At 40.6% G+C, this 14,433-nt stretch overlaps 1 protein-coding gene across 2 annotated transcripts in view; it reads right to left on the reverse strand.

Annotated features, from left to right (window-relative positions):
* Positions 1 to 3,121: 3,121 nt before the first annotated feature.
* Positions 3,122 to 14,433, reverse strand: part of hsf1 (heat shock transcription factor 1) — a 34,922-nt gene continuing 23,610 nt past the window's right edge. Inside the window, exons 10-14 of one of the 2 annotated variants that reach the window (XM_079829881.1) lie at positions 11,555 to 11,632; positions 10,809 to 10,914; positions 8,408 to 8,458; positions 7,982 to 8,048; positions 3,122 to 5,112 (exon numbers count right to left, since the gene is read on the reverse strand). In XM_079829881.1, the coding sequence (XP_079686007.1) occupies positions 4,916 to 5,112; positions 7,982 to 8,048; positions 8,408 to 8,458; positions 10,809 to 10,914; positions 11,555 to 11,632 (499 nt within the window). In that variant the 3' untranslated portion in view covers positions 3,122 to 4,915. The remainder of the gene's footprint in view (positions 5,113 to 7,981; positions 8,049 to 8,407; positions 8,459 to 10,808; positions 10,915 to 11,554; positions 11,633 to 14,433) is intronic. The other variant, XM_079829882.1, reaches the window with a different exon arrangement.

A 14,433-nucleotide genomic window follows, 5' to 3' on the forward strand; every position in this document is an offset into this window, starting at 1 on the left:
ACCAGGCTAACCAAGGTGGTCTACTAACCAAACCAGGTTAACTAAGGTGGTCTACCAACCAAACCAAGTTTGCCACGGTGGTCTACTAACCAAACCAGGTTAACCAATGTGGTCTACAAACCAAACCAAGTTAACCAAGGTGGTCTACCAACCAAACCAGGCTAAACATGGTGGTCTACTAACCAAACCAGGTTAACCAAGGTCGTGTACCAACCAAACCAGGTTAACCAAGGTGGTCTACCAACCAAACCAAACCAGGTTAACCAAGGTGGTCTACCAACCCAACCAAACCAGGTTAACCAAGGAGGTCTACTAACTAAACCAGGTTAACCAAGGAGGCCTACTAACCAAACCAAACCAGGTTAACCAAGGAGGCCTACCAACCAAACCAGGTTATGCAAGGAGGTCTACTAACCAAACCAAACCAGGTTAACCAATGTTGTCTACCAACCAAACCAGGTTAACCAATGTTATCTACCAACCAAACCAGGTTAACCAAGGTGGTCTACCAACCAAACCAGGTTAACCAAGGTGGTCTACCAACCAAACCAGATTAACCAAGGAGGTCTACCAACCAAACCAAACCAGGTTAACCAATGTTGTCTACCAACCAAACCAAATCAGGTTAACCAAGGTGGTCTACCAACCAAACCAGGTTAACCAAGGTGGTCTACCAACCAAACCAAACCAGGTTAACCAATGCGGTCTACCAACCAAACCAGGTTGACCAAGGTGGTTTACTAACCAAACCAGGTTAACCAAGGAGGTCTACTAACCAAACCAAACTAGGTTGACCAAGGTGGCTACTAGCCAAACCAGGTTAACCAAGGAGGTCTACTAACTAAACCAGGTTAGCCAAGGAGGCCTACTAACCAAACCAAACCAGGTTAACCAAGGAGGCCTACTAACCAAACCAAACCAGGTTAACTAAGGAGGCCTACCAACCAAACCAGGTTAACCAAGGAGGTCTACCAACCAAACCAAACCAGGTTAACCAATGTGGTCTACCAACCAAACCAGGTTAACCAAGGTGGTCTACCAACCAAACTAGGTTAACCAAGGTGGTCTACCAACCAAACCAAACCAGGTTAACCAAGGTGGTCTACCAACCCAACCAAACCAGGTTAACCAAGGAGGTCTACTAACTAAACCAGGTTAACCAAGGAGGCCTACTAACCAAACCAAACCAGGTTAACCAAGGAGGCCTACCAACCAAACCAGGTTATGCAAGGAGGTCTACTAACCAAACCAAACCAGGTTAACCAATGTTGCCTACCAACCAAACCAGGTTAACCAATGTTATCTACCAACCAAACCAGGTTAACCAAGGTGGTCTACCAACCAAACCAGGTTAACCAAGGTGGTCTACCAACCAAACCAGATTAACCAAGGAGGTCTACCAACCAAACCAAACCAGGTTAACCAATGTTGTCTACCAACCAAACCAAATCAGGTTAACCAAGGTGGTCTACCAACCAAACCAGGTTAACCAAGGTGGTCTACCAACCAAACCAGGTTAACCAAGGTGGTCTACCAACCAAACCAAACCAGGTTAACCAAGGTGGTCTACCAACCAAACCAAACCAGGTTAACCAATGCGGTCTACCAACCAAACCAGGTTGACCAAGGTGGTTTACTAACCAAACCAGGTTAACCAAGGAGGTCTACTAACCAAACCAAACTAGGTTGACCAAGGTGGCTACTAGCCAAACCAGGTTAACCAAGGAGGTCTACTAACTAAACCAGGTTAGCCAAGGAGGCCTACTAACCAAACCAAACCAGGTTAACCAAGGAGGCCTACTAACCAAACCAAACCAGGTTAACTAAGGAGGCCTACCAACCAAACCAGGTTAACCAAGGAGGTCTACCAACCAAACCAAACCAGGTTAACCAATGTGGTCTACCAACCAAACCAGGTTAACCAAGGTGGTCTACCAACCAAACTAGGTTAACCAAGGTGGTCTACCAACCAAACCAAACCAGGTTAACCAAGGAGGTCTACTAACTAAACCAGGTTAACCAAGGAGGCCTACTAACCAAACCAAACCAGGTTATGCAAGGAGGTCTACCAACCAAACCAAACCAGGTTAACCAATGTGGTCTACCAACCAAACCAAATCAGGTTAACCAATGTGGTCTTCCAACCAAACCAAACCAGGTTAACCAAGGTGGTCTACCAACCAAACCAGGTTAACCAAGGTGGTCTACCAACCAAACCAGGTTACCAACCAAACCAGGTTAACCAAGGTGGTCTACCAACCTAATCAAACCAGGTTAACCAAGGAGGTCTACCAACCAAACCAAACCAGGTTAACCAATGTGGTCTACCAACCAAACCAGGTTGACCAAGGTGGACTACTAACCAAACCAGGTTGACCAAGGTGGTTTACTAACCAAACCAAACCAGGTTAACCAAGGAGGTCTACTACCCAAACCAAACTAGGTTGACCAAGGTGGCTACTAACCAAACCAGGCTAAAGGGTAACTTCAGTGATTTAGCATTAAGCTTTGTATTTAAACTGGGTCATCTACCAAACCAGGTTTTCCAAGGAGGTCTACTTACCAAACCAGGTTAACCAAGGAGGTCTACCAACCAGATCAAACAAGGTTAACCAAAGTGGTCTACCAATCAAACCAAACCAGGTTAACCAAGGAGGTCTACCAACCAAACCAGGTTAACCAAGGTGGTCTACCAACCAAACCAAACCAGGTTAACCAAGGAGGCCTACTAACCAAACCAAGTTAACCAAGGAGGTCTACCAACCAAACCAAACCAAACCAGGTTAACCAAGGTGGTCTACCAACCAAACCAGGTTAACCAAAGTGGTCTACCAACCAAACGGTGGTCTACCAACCAAACCAGGTTTTCCAAGGTGGTCTACCAACCTAATCAAACCAAGTTAACCAAGGAGGTCTACCAACCAAACCAGGTTAACCAATGTGGTCTACCAACCAAACCAGGTTAACCAAGGTGGTCTACCAGTAGATAGCCGATCGACTATCTAGACCAACTAAAGACCATAAAGTACCAACTAGAAGAAACCATGAAAAACCAGCTACAATCAAAAGCTGGTTAGAGCAGGACCTAGCAAGGCAAATGAAACTCAAACTACTTTGAAATACTTTCAAAAACATTTTATTTGAAACATACCAATACACAAAGTGTTGTTCACATGCGTAATAAAATAATTTATGCCTAATATCAATGTCTCTCTGGCTATTACAGTCATCCAATGACTAAAATGTGACTGAAAATGATGAGAATCACCAACGATTGATATTCCTCTCCCAGTTCCTTCCACTGCGCGGACCATCCAAAAATAAACAAGTGGTGAACGATAGAAGTCTATAGGGCAAAGCATGTGTACCAATCACACCAAAAAATACCATTTCAAATCTGTATTTTGGTTTCCGGTGAATCTCACAAAATGCTCTGGGTAACATTTCACACAAAAATCACAAGAAAAAAAAAATATTTCATTGATTGTTTAATTTATATTTTGCATAAATAAAATGAAGCCTAGTTTTTTTTTTCTCCTTAGGACCATTAATGGTTTATATGTTAAAGTACACTTAAAATTGTACGTTATATGCCAGCTTTTGAAATTTAACTGTATGAAATGGAATTGTACGGTGATCCGTTACTTTTCGGAATTAATAAGAAAATGATCTTAATTGTCATGCAAAAACTTTTCCTATCAAAATGTTTTCCTTTCGATTTTGAGGTGAAATAAGCCCAGACAAGATTTTCACAAGATTCTCTTATAATATTCTCTACTTCCTTTAGCAAAGCAAACAAACAAACAAAAAAAAGATTAAAAAAAGAAAGCAGTGTGTTGCCGTCAAAGCTGGTTAAGAATTATTGCACAAATGTTTCAAATCAGATCATCCGACCCAGGTAATATGTACACTGGGTGCGCAGACATGTTATCAATGCAAAGTAATGACCTGTCATCATACAATACACCTATCGTGTACTTCAGTCCTGTTGAATGTGTTTGAGACGCATTTGATTCATCAGAACAAACGCCTTATCAATACAGAATCCAAACTATTTATATATTCATACATACGTCCTATATACAGCACCATTGGCTGTCTAATTAGAACTTTCAACAGCAAAAGATGATCGATTTTCCATCTCATTCAAATCTCTTCCGACACTAAAAACACACCTTTAACTGGCATCGTCATAATACACACCCATCATCACTAACTGAGATCAGACATTATATGATGAGTGACAGCTATGGCTTTGAACGCAGTTGGTGGGATGTTGGACACGTTCACATAACATTCATTTTTTTTTATGTTTGTTGCACATTTGTCTGATTAGATCGACCGCATTTTCTGGCTACAGAAGGCGGGCGACTAGTGTGACATTCTCAATATCCACGAAATGCAAAGAAGAATTTGGCGTCCTGCACGGGATGAGACCCAGACATCGAATATAACAATCTGAGGTCACTGCAACAAAAGCAGGAAACTGCAAGTTTTTGGAAGTCTCGCAGTGGCGACAGACTGCGAAGAGAGTCGCTTCGTATAGATCTCTGCGTATTGTTGCGAACCCGATCCAATCTGGACAATTAAAAGTAGGAAGTGTGTTCGATACATTATTATTTAGCACTACACATTTAGTTTGAGGTTCTCTCGCTGCTGGAATAACAAGGAAACTACCAAGCCGACAAATAAAAGCTCGTTTTGATATCGACATCGACTCCGTGACGGAAGGAATACTGAATTTTCTCTATTGCTTTTAGAGACTTTGTTTTTTTTCTCTCCCCCGGACTAAAAGTTAAGGGAAATACCAGAGTAATATTCAGATGGCTAGCCCTGACGTGTTAAATAAGAGACCAAAAAAATCTAATTTAAAAAACCCACACGGACATAAATCCCTTTATAAAAGCATCTCTCTCTATGATAGTTTGGGGTCTTCGGGTACAGGGGACTGGAAGTTAAGAAGGGAGATGGTCGGGTCTTCGGATGGTTCGGAGTCGAAATACGAGTCGTCCTCCAGCTCCAGAAGGATGGGCAGGTCGGTGCCGCAGGTCTCGGTGCTGACGGCGTCGGGAAGAATCACGGGCTGAGCGGTGTACTGGACCAGCTGTTTGCCTGAAACCACATTTCACAATTTCATTTGGTCATGCTAGTGGCTCAAATTACACACCATAAAATATCTGTCTTTGTGTTTGAAGGGGCCATGATATGGATTTTTAACAATTATTTTAATATGTACCTTGAGAGTCACTTGAGATATATATATATATATGTTTCCATGTTTTCACTGTTATACGCTAGGGGGCGCTATTACGCATCTTCTGAAAGAGTACAGAATCTCCTGATAAAATGATTCCATATGTAAAATAACGTGATCATCAACATTAAACATCATATAAATCAAAACTGCCTAATGTTACTGAATGAAATGTGGACCCAGGACGAACTATAGGACTGTGCAAGCATTCGGGGTGTTGATGCAGGGTCAAATTTAAGACTTTTTGAGACCTTTTTAAGACCATTATGAATTAAATTTAAGATCTGTAAAAGGAAATGCAGTCACAAAATTACTTGCAAATTAATTTATTCAAATTGAACAAATCGATAAACTTGCACTTCCTCATAGCTCAATCCCACCAGGATTTTGTGACTTTTTTTTGTTTTGATTTTTGAGATCAAAATGACTGAATTTGTGGTGGTAATTTGCAGAAATGTGCATTTGCATTTTTTTTCATAATTAGGATACCACATATTATGTATTATGTTAGATGCACAACAGTCACACATTACAATAGAACAAACAAAACACATACATCTTGTTTAATTTGGTTTAGTAATAATGCAGGATCTCAAAAAATGCATCGTTTTTCGTTGTATTTAGTAATGGCAGGAACACGAAAAACTGGAGGACTATTAGCTGAAGAATAAAATCTGTTTTATGCGTCTGTGGTACAATCTGAAAGAGACTCCAATAACACGAAAGCTGGTTGGCTGCAATACAAGCTGCATGTTGGTCTCATTTGTAGTCGTAACACAGCAAATGATATTTGGACTAGCGAAAGAAAGAACTACAAAAAAAAGTGCCGCATTTCAGTGAGCATTAGAATTAGCGTTACATGGACATAGGAAAGTTAAGACCTGTTTAAAATGATTTAAGACCTAAAACAGAATCCTTCAGCCAATTTAAAACTTTTTAAGGCCTAAGAAATTCTAGACTTTTTTAGACCCTGTGATGGACTCCATCTACTCCATCTGTGTTTGATCATCGCTCTGAATCTGATCTGGATGGAGTCTTTGACAAAAACATGATTTTCTCAGCTTTTGTTCAAAATGTTGCTTTTTTTTTAATGAAACTTACCCATATTTAAGTGTTGATAAAAAGGAATGCATTAAGCTAGAATAAAACAGGTTTTTTGTTTAAAAGCAGAGGGTCTGCTCTTTTTGTTGATATATTGCATGCTCAGATACATCAGAAACAACAAAATATTCTATCGGCCATTACATTTTTGTGAAAATGATGGCTGTCAACTTTTTTAAAAAAAAACGCTGGTGGAGAGAGTTAAACGCATACCTTGGGTCTTTCGTGACGAACAACAATACAACAAGAAAAAAATACAATTATAAAAAGGCCTCATTTCCCATTCATGTTTTGTAAAAATCATATAGGGTCGCTAACGACCCGAGGTGTGTAACAGTGTAAGAATATTTTTTCTGCGCAGCAATAATTGAGTCTTTGATGACTGAATAAGTGCATTTCACCTTTATTCCTCAAGGTGGCACTGTCTGATACACAATGATGAAGTGATGTTTCACTCATAGTTTCCGCAGGCAGAAAACTAAAAATAGGAAGAATCATCAGCAAAACTTGAAATGGCTCAGCGATTTACTGCAGAGCAAGAACTGAACTGAACAAATATTACTGTCACTATCACTTGATGGTGGATCTGTTGAAGAAGCGGTCAGCGATCAAAATATTGATTTTTAAGATGTTGAAAATGATCTTGTTTTGAGAATATGAGATGGCGAATATGCTAAATGTACTGGGAAATGAGCTCTGACGAGGACAGTGATGATGGGATAAAACATCTGCTCAAACGGAACCCTTACAAGCTCCAAAAGCTAACAAAATATGCTTGATTTTATTCTTCTGTATTTGTTACTCTAATATTAGGAGTTTTATATTGTTGTGACAGGCAGAGATCCATCTGTGTTAGATATAGATCCGGGTCGCTAATGATTGGCGAAACATTCATTCAAGGTTAGGGCTTGTCAGTAAACGGCCACTGTAATGATTAGTTAATGCCACTGCATAGGAAACAGTATCAACGGCCACTCGCTATTGCACATGAGAAAGGGTTTTGAAAACATTCGTAAAAAACAGTCATTTACAGACAGAGCATAATGATTGTTTACTTATGATTTGTGATGCAGCTGCTGTCTAATTCAATACAGCTGACTGCTTCATCTGTCAACCAAAGTATCTTTGGGAACTGCCTCATCTACAAAACAATCTGCAGTCAAATGCACATATAATCCTCAAATGCTATTAAAAATAAACCATCCACTTGTTTCCGAATCTGTACAGAGATGCAAACTGGACGCATCAAAGCGAACATCTATTCACTCTACCATTTGTCCTGTTGTCGGCGGACTCAAGCGCGTGGAGCATGTCAGGAACTGAACGCACATCTGTCACAGCGTCAGTCACTATAATGGCTTCTATTTGCTTTTGACATGACGCTCACATCCAGTGTAGGCAAATGTAAGCCATTAAGCGTCTGACTGCCGGTGGGCGGGGCCTATGGTGCGATGATGTATAACGATCCATTAATGTTTTGCTCTGGAGGCGGGCATATGCAAATGCATTCGCCCATGATTTTGGAGCTTGATTAAATAAATGCTCCGTTTATAATGAGGAGGATGTTTTAATGGTAACAAATTTGATGTCTCATGACCCCTTTAAAGCGCAATACATCCAGAATACCTGAATTTTCAGCGTCCACACTAGATTCGGGTTCTTTCACTGGTTCAGGCGACAGAAGATCCTGGATCTGTATAGAGACCACACATAATTAAAAGACTAGAAATATTCAGATTTCTGCAATGAAGGGTTGGCAGTTGGCAGGTTTTTTTTGTTTGTTGCTCAGTCTTTCTAGGCAACTGAGATGCAAATTAGCATATGCTATATTCTCAAAGTACAAAGCATACATTTTTTCTAAAGTGAAAGTAAACTGCATGGACCCCGGACATTTTTTTTTACTGCTAGCTGATACACATCTACTGTTTGAAACCACAGCAAATATTTTCTGTTAAACAGATCAGACAGGTTTGTTCACAGTCTTTACATTCTGTTCATTCTGAGCTGTGCTCCTTACAATCAGAAAAACAAAGAAAGAAAAAACAAACGTACACTAGCCAGGCTGTCCAGATCCAGATCAGCAGAAGATGCTGATGTGAAAATCTGTGAAACACAAACAACTGTGTTGAAGAACAACATCAAGAATACAGTGCTGACATAGAGTAATATATAACTAATACAATTCAAGGATTAGTTCACTTCAAAATGAACATTTCCTGATGATTTACTCGCCCCCATCTCATCCAAGATGTTCATGTCTGTCTTTCTTCAGACGAAAAGAAATTACGTTTTTTGAGGAAAACATTCCAGGATTTTTCTCCACATCGTAGACTTTCAATGGTAACCAAAATGTTGAAGGTCCAAATCAATGCAATTTCAAAGGAAGGGCTTCAGAGGCTCTGCACGATCCCAGACGAGGAACAGGGTCTTAGCGAAACAATCGGTCATTTAAATTTTTTTTAAAAATGAATATACTTTTAACCTAAATTGCCCATCTTGCGCTGCTCTGCGACGTGATGTAGGCAGAAGGTCACTCTAGACGTAGGCAGAAGTACCGCCCCCATGTTTACAAAGTGCACATGTGAAGACATGGAAAAAACCTTTAGGAAAAAAAGGTGAAACAGCGATGTTGGACGATATTTAAGTAAAAGATGGACTGTTTTTTGGTAAAGGCCGTTTGTATTAGTCTTCGCACGTTTGCTTGGGGCGGTACTTCCACCTACATCTACGTGACCTTTCCGACGTGATTACCCAATCCTTGGCACGTCGTAGAGCAGCGCAAGATGAGCAATTTAGGTTAAAATGTATATAAATGTTTCTTTTTTCTTGAAAATGACCGATGGTTTGGCTAGATAAGACCCCATTCCTCGTCTGGGATCGTGCAGAGCCTCTGAAGCCCTTCCTTTGAAACTGCATTGATTTGGATCTTCAACATTTCGGTTGCCATGGAAGTCTATAATGTGGAGAAAAATCCTGTAATATTTTCCTCAAAAAAACTTTCGACTGAAGAAAGAAAGACATGAACATCTTGAATGAGATGGGGGTGAGTAAAATATCAGGAAATGTTCATTTTGAAGTGAACTAATCCTTTAATTGCTAATTCCTTAAAGGGTAACTTCAGTGATTTAGCATTAGGCTTTGTATCAGTAGAAACCCCGTAGTATATTCAAATTTTGGTACTTTTCCCCTTCATATTTGCGATAAATCTAAATGCAAATTTTATAACCCTTGTGCATCCTTCGAATTTACCCACAGTGTATCTTTGAGGTCGCAAACATTTTCAAAGCATTTTCCCAAAATGTGTGTAAAAATAAGACGGGTCACCAAAAATCATTCCACTTGCTGAAACACGGAGAAAGTTATGGCCAAATTAACACTCAAAAACACCCCATAGTGGATGAAAACGTCCCCAGGGATGCATAAGGGTCAACATTTTTTGAAAGTAAGCAAGTCTTACCATTGCAAGCCATGTCCCAAGCACACAATTATGATGTTCTCATTATCATTTTTTGAAGCCTATATCAGGGGTTCTCAACCCTGGTCCTCGAGGCTCACTCTCCTACGGAGTTTAGCTCCAACCTTGATCAAACTCACCTGCCTGTAGCTTTCTAGTAATCCTGAAGAGCTTAATTAGCGTTGGAGCTCAACTCTGCAGGACTGTGGGCCTCGAGGACCAGGGTTGAGAACCCCTGGCCTATATGACAGACTTGCGCTGCACAGGTCGCTCTTAACTGTATTTCCAATCATATTTCAAGCATTTTATAACCATCATGGTGAACAGTGCGCATCTGAAGCGTCTCAGCTGAAGGAAATAATCCATTATTTATCGACTTTAAAGGGTTAGTTCACCCAAAAATGAAAATTCTGTCATTAATTACTTCTGTAATTAATCACCCTCATGTCGTTCGACACCCGTAAGACGTTCATCTTCGGAACACAAATGAATATACGTCATATTCTCGCGCATGCGTCGTGGAGGTACACACGGAAGACAAGACGAGGTTGAATAAAGTCGTTATTTTGATTTTTTTTTGCGCACAAAAACTATTGTCGTCGCTTCGTAAAATTATTGTAGAGTCACTATGGTGAGATGGACTTTGTAACAACGTTTTTAGTGCCTTTTATGGGTCTTGGGAGTGTAAATGTACTGAATGCCAATGGAGGCCTATCTGAAGCCTTTCTCAGCCATCAGCTTTCAACAAAAATATCTTCATTTGTGTTCCGAAGATGAACGGAGGTCTTACGTGTGTCGAACGACATGAGGGTGAGTAATTAATGACAGAATTATCATTTTTGGGTGAACTAACCCTTTAATATATTGGCCAAATTTTCTTATCGGGCCGATAACGTTAAAAACGAACATACCGATATATCGTGCATCACCAAAATATAGAAATATAACTGAACCCACACTTTTAGATAATTCTTAAAATTATATTCAAACAATATTTACGTCAAAGAGAGGCGAGGTGTCAAAGTTAATGGACTGAGCATTGAGGATCTGCTGAAGGTTCTCTAATCCATAGTCAATGGTCTCTAGATGATCACTCAGTTCTGTCCTGAAAAAGAGAGGAAACAAAGAAAATCATCTCTCACATGCTGCAAACAAAGCAGACAATTCCACTCGCCAAAAACCAAATCTCATTTAATGTTTACTTTTTAAAAAAGCAGCCGATTAAAAAAAATCAGCAATTTCATTTCAGCAATAACAGGAAGCAATTGAACACACTCCTATGAGAACAGGAGACAGGCCGGTCCCCAGAAAGATCAAAACTGTGATGATGATGATGACATAGGGAGAGGCAGGGCTGCTGACCTCATCACATTAGTATCCAATCAGCGGTAGGATGGGAACAGGGGTCAAAGGGTGATTGGGTACTTTCAATGGGAGCACAAAACATGCTACGTCTACGTTCAAATGCCATGCCACACTCCACACTTTCATGCCGTTACGTTTTTTCGAATTAAGCTCAGGAGCCACCCTATTCACGCTCTCTATGACCTCACAACACACCTGAGCCCACCAACCGACCAATCAGCATTCAGTGTTTCTCAGGTATACTGGGGCAGAAATGAGCAAATGTTTATGGCAACCAGAGCTCTGATAGCACAGAATACAAGCTAAGTGCGGTTAGCGTCTATCTGATCAAGCACAGCGTCAGACGTTCTGGGGACGGCTCGGCCGACTGTAATGCTGACCCGGGAGGAGGCCTGAGGTGGAGAGCTGAGGTGGAGAAGCTGGAGAAAAGGCGAGAGATCTCAGACATCTGAGGATAACTGAAAAGACAGAAGCACAACATGGTACTGGAGACAGCAGGGGGCGCTACACACATCAACAGGCCTCTGCCACAGTCAAACACGGGGGCCGTTTTAGGTGGAGCGGGAACTAGAGCCAATATAGGCGGAGATGAATTACAGATCGTGCTGAATTTGGTTTTTATGAGTCCAGGTGTTTCGAAGCCACCAGACACTGCCGAATGATTATACAGGTTGGCTAGGGTTGTAAAACTGCATTATTAAAAATATTTCCTCAATGAATGTTCTTGGACAAAGCTCAAATTCTTTTGAAAAAAATAATAGCTCGTCTTAGATCTTCAAGCCAATCTGTGTGAAGGTGAACCACCAGTACCATTGCCAAAACCAGTTACGCACATATTAGTCCTAATTTTCAAATAATGACTTAAAATAGACTGATTACATTAGATTTGTACAGTAAAATTAAAGCAAATCAGAATCAGTTCATGTGGAGCCGTATGAACCTTTTAGGTTTAGACTTCAAGGGAACCCAATAGCATGACCTTTGCATTTCATTCATGCTAGATAGAGCTTTCACGTTATGGGTTTCATTCATCTGCAAAACAACAATCAAGTACACATTAGCTTGCACTTTAATTACTTATAAAAGAAATAAGGACCCTCGAATTTTGTGTCATACGATGAATTGACCTTTGAAAATGTGCTGGCTCACATGAATATCTGGAAAAGTATTAGTATTAGTCACTATGCCAGTCTGCCAGACTAAACCGGGCAGCCAAATGCCACAAATAAGTCCAGCTGAACAGTTAGTTAAGAGCAATGATTCTGCGGGACCCTTTAAAAAATCAGCCGCTCATTAGTTTTTCAACTTTGCCCATTTAAAAAAAATACATTTTTGGTGTGGAAAGAGAGATTACCTAGAAGTGAAAATACTGTCATTAAATACTCACCCGTGCCATTTAAAATGGCCATTTTTGTATTTAAATACAAAAAAATATCCCAGACTTTACTCACCCTCAAGCCATCCTAGGTGTACATGACTTTCTTCTTCCAAACACAATCGGAGTTATATTAAACAAATATTTGGATTTTGAAACCCAAAAAGTGCATCCATCCACCATAAAAGTAATCCATTTGGCTCCAGTGGGTTAATAAAGGCCTTCTGTAAGGAATATATACATATTTATAACTTTAGAAACTGAAATCACTGGCTTCCGTACCGGAGTCTAGTGACCTCTGACCTGACGCATGATGTACTGATGAACGCGGAAGCCCAGAGGATAGAGCAAAACAAAGCACCGGTGAAGAATTAGAGGTCTAAAGCAAGAACTTTTAAAGAGAAGTGTGGGAGGAACTTGAGTTTGTTGCCAGACCCGTTTGAACCACGAGAGGCGTATATGCTCATAGATATACATAATAAAGGCTAGATGTCTTATGGCGGATACTCTAATGCAGGGTTATTCAAATCTGGCCCTGGAGGGCCAATGCGCTGCAGAGTTTAGCTCCAACCCTGACCAAACACACCTGAACATGCTAATCAATGTCTTCAGGTTCATTAGAAAATTACAGGTAGGTGAGTTTGATCAGGGTTGGAGCTAAACTCTGCAGCGCATTGGCCCTCCAGGGCAAGATTTGAATAACCCTGCTCTAACGTAATCACTGGCGGCCATCTTGTCACAGGCAAGCTTTCTGGCAGGCTCTGTGGTACCTGATGTAAGGCAAGTGATCTGCACAAACACAAATACTCTTATCTCTCTGAAATCTTGACAGATTTACAAATGGTTTGGTTTCTTACAAACGTTATTAACGTGGCTATAATTCTGGATGCTTGAACAAATTATGAATAATTATTCATAAGTATGCAGTGTCATAACTACATCTCTGACATTTATAACAAACCAAACAGTTTGAAAATCGGTAGAAAATTGAGCAAGTTATGGTTATTTAAAAAGTACATGCAACATTAAAACACAATGTTACGAGTGAGTAAGCTGACTGTGACAAGATGGCCGCCAGGTGCGGATGTCGACCTCCATTGGCCAGCAGCGAAGGCGAGACATCTAGCCTTTATTATGTATATATCTATGAATACGCTCACCTAAGCTTACGCTTCTCCTACGTCATGCGTTGGGTCAGCGGTCACTTTTCCGCTGGAACTAGACTCACGTATGGCTGCTACTGGAAGCCAGTGATTCTAGTTTTTAAAGTTATAAATATGGATATTTTTCTTACAAAAACACATGGCTTTGCTATAGAAGGCCTTTATTCATGCCCTGGAGTCATTTTTATGATAGATGCGCTTTTTTTATTCTTCAAAATCTAAAAGGCTTGTTCACACCAGGACGATTATCGCGCGGGCTTATCGGCATTGTTTAACGCCTTGTGACTAGTCAAAGGGCACCAATGTGAGTGTGCACCCCAACATGCAAAAGCGTACTTTTTTTTTTTTTTCAAAAACACCTCAGATACGGGTTTTTGTTTGACGGGCCGCGTTAAAAACTGTCCGACTAATGAAATTGGCGCTTTTGTTCACATGCCTGGAGCTGCTGAAGTTACATGGGGAGTTTCCATCGAATCCTATTTGATCGGCAATCAAATCAAAAAAGCACCATCTACTGTCAGGGAGTGAATTTGCAAGTTCATTCTGCGCATCGCTAGTGAAAATCGCTTGGGTATGAACACAAAAAGAGACGTCGGAAAACGTCTCAAACGCTGGCGATATGCGTGTGCGATAAACGTCCCAGTGTGCACGAGGCTTAAGGTACCATTAACGCCCAAGCTTGGAAGCTTTTTTAATACAACTCTGTGTCTGGCTGAAAAAA

This window comes from Gobio gobio (genome assembly GCF_949357685.1).
Source record: "Gobio gobio genome assembly, chromosome: 11".
NCBI lineage: Eukaryota > Metazoa > Chordata > Actinopteri > Cypriniformes > Gobionidae > Gobio > Gobio gobio.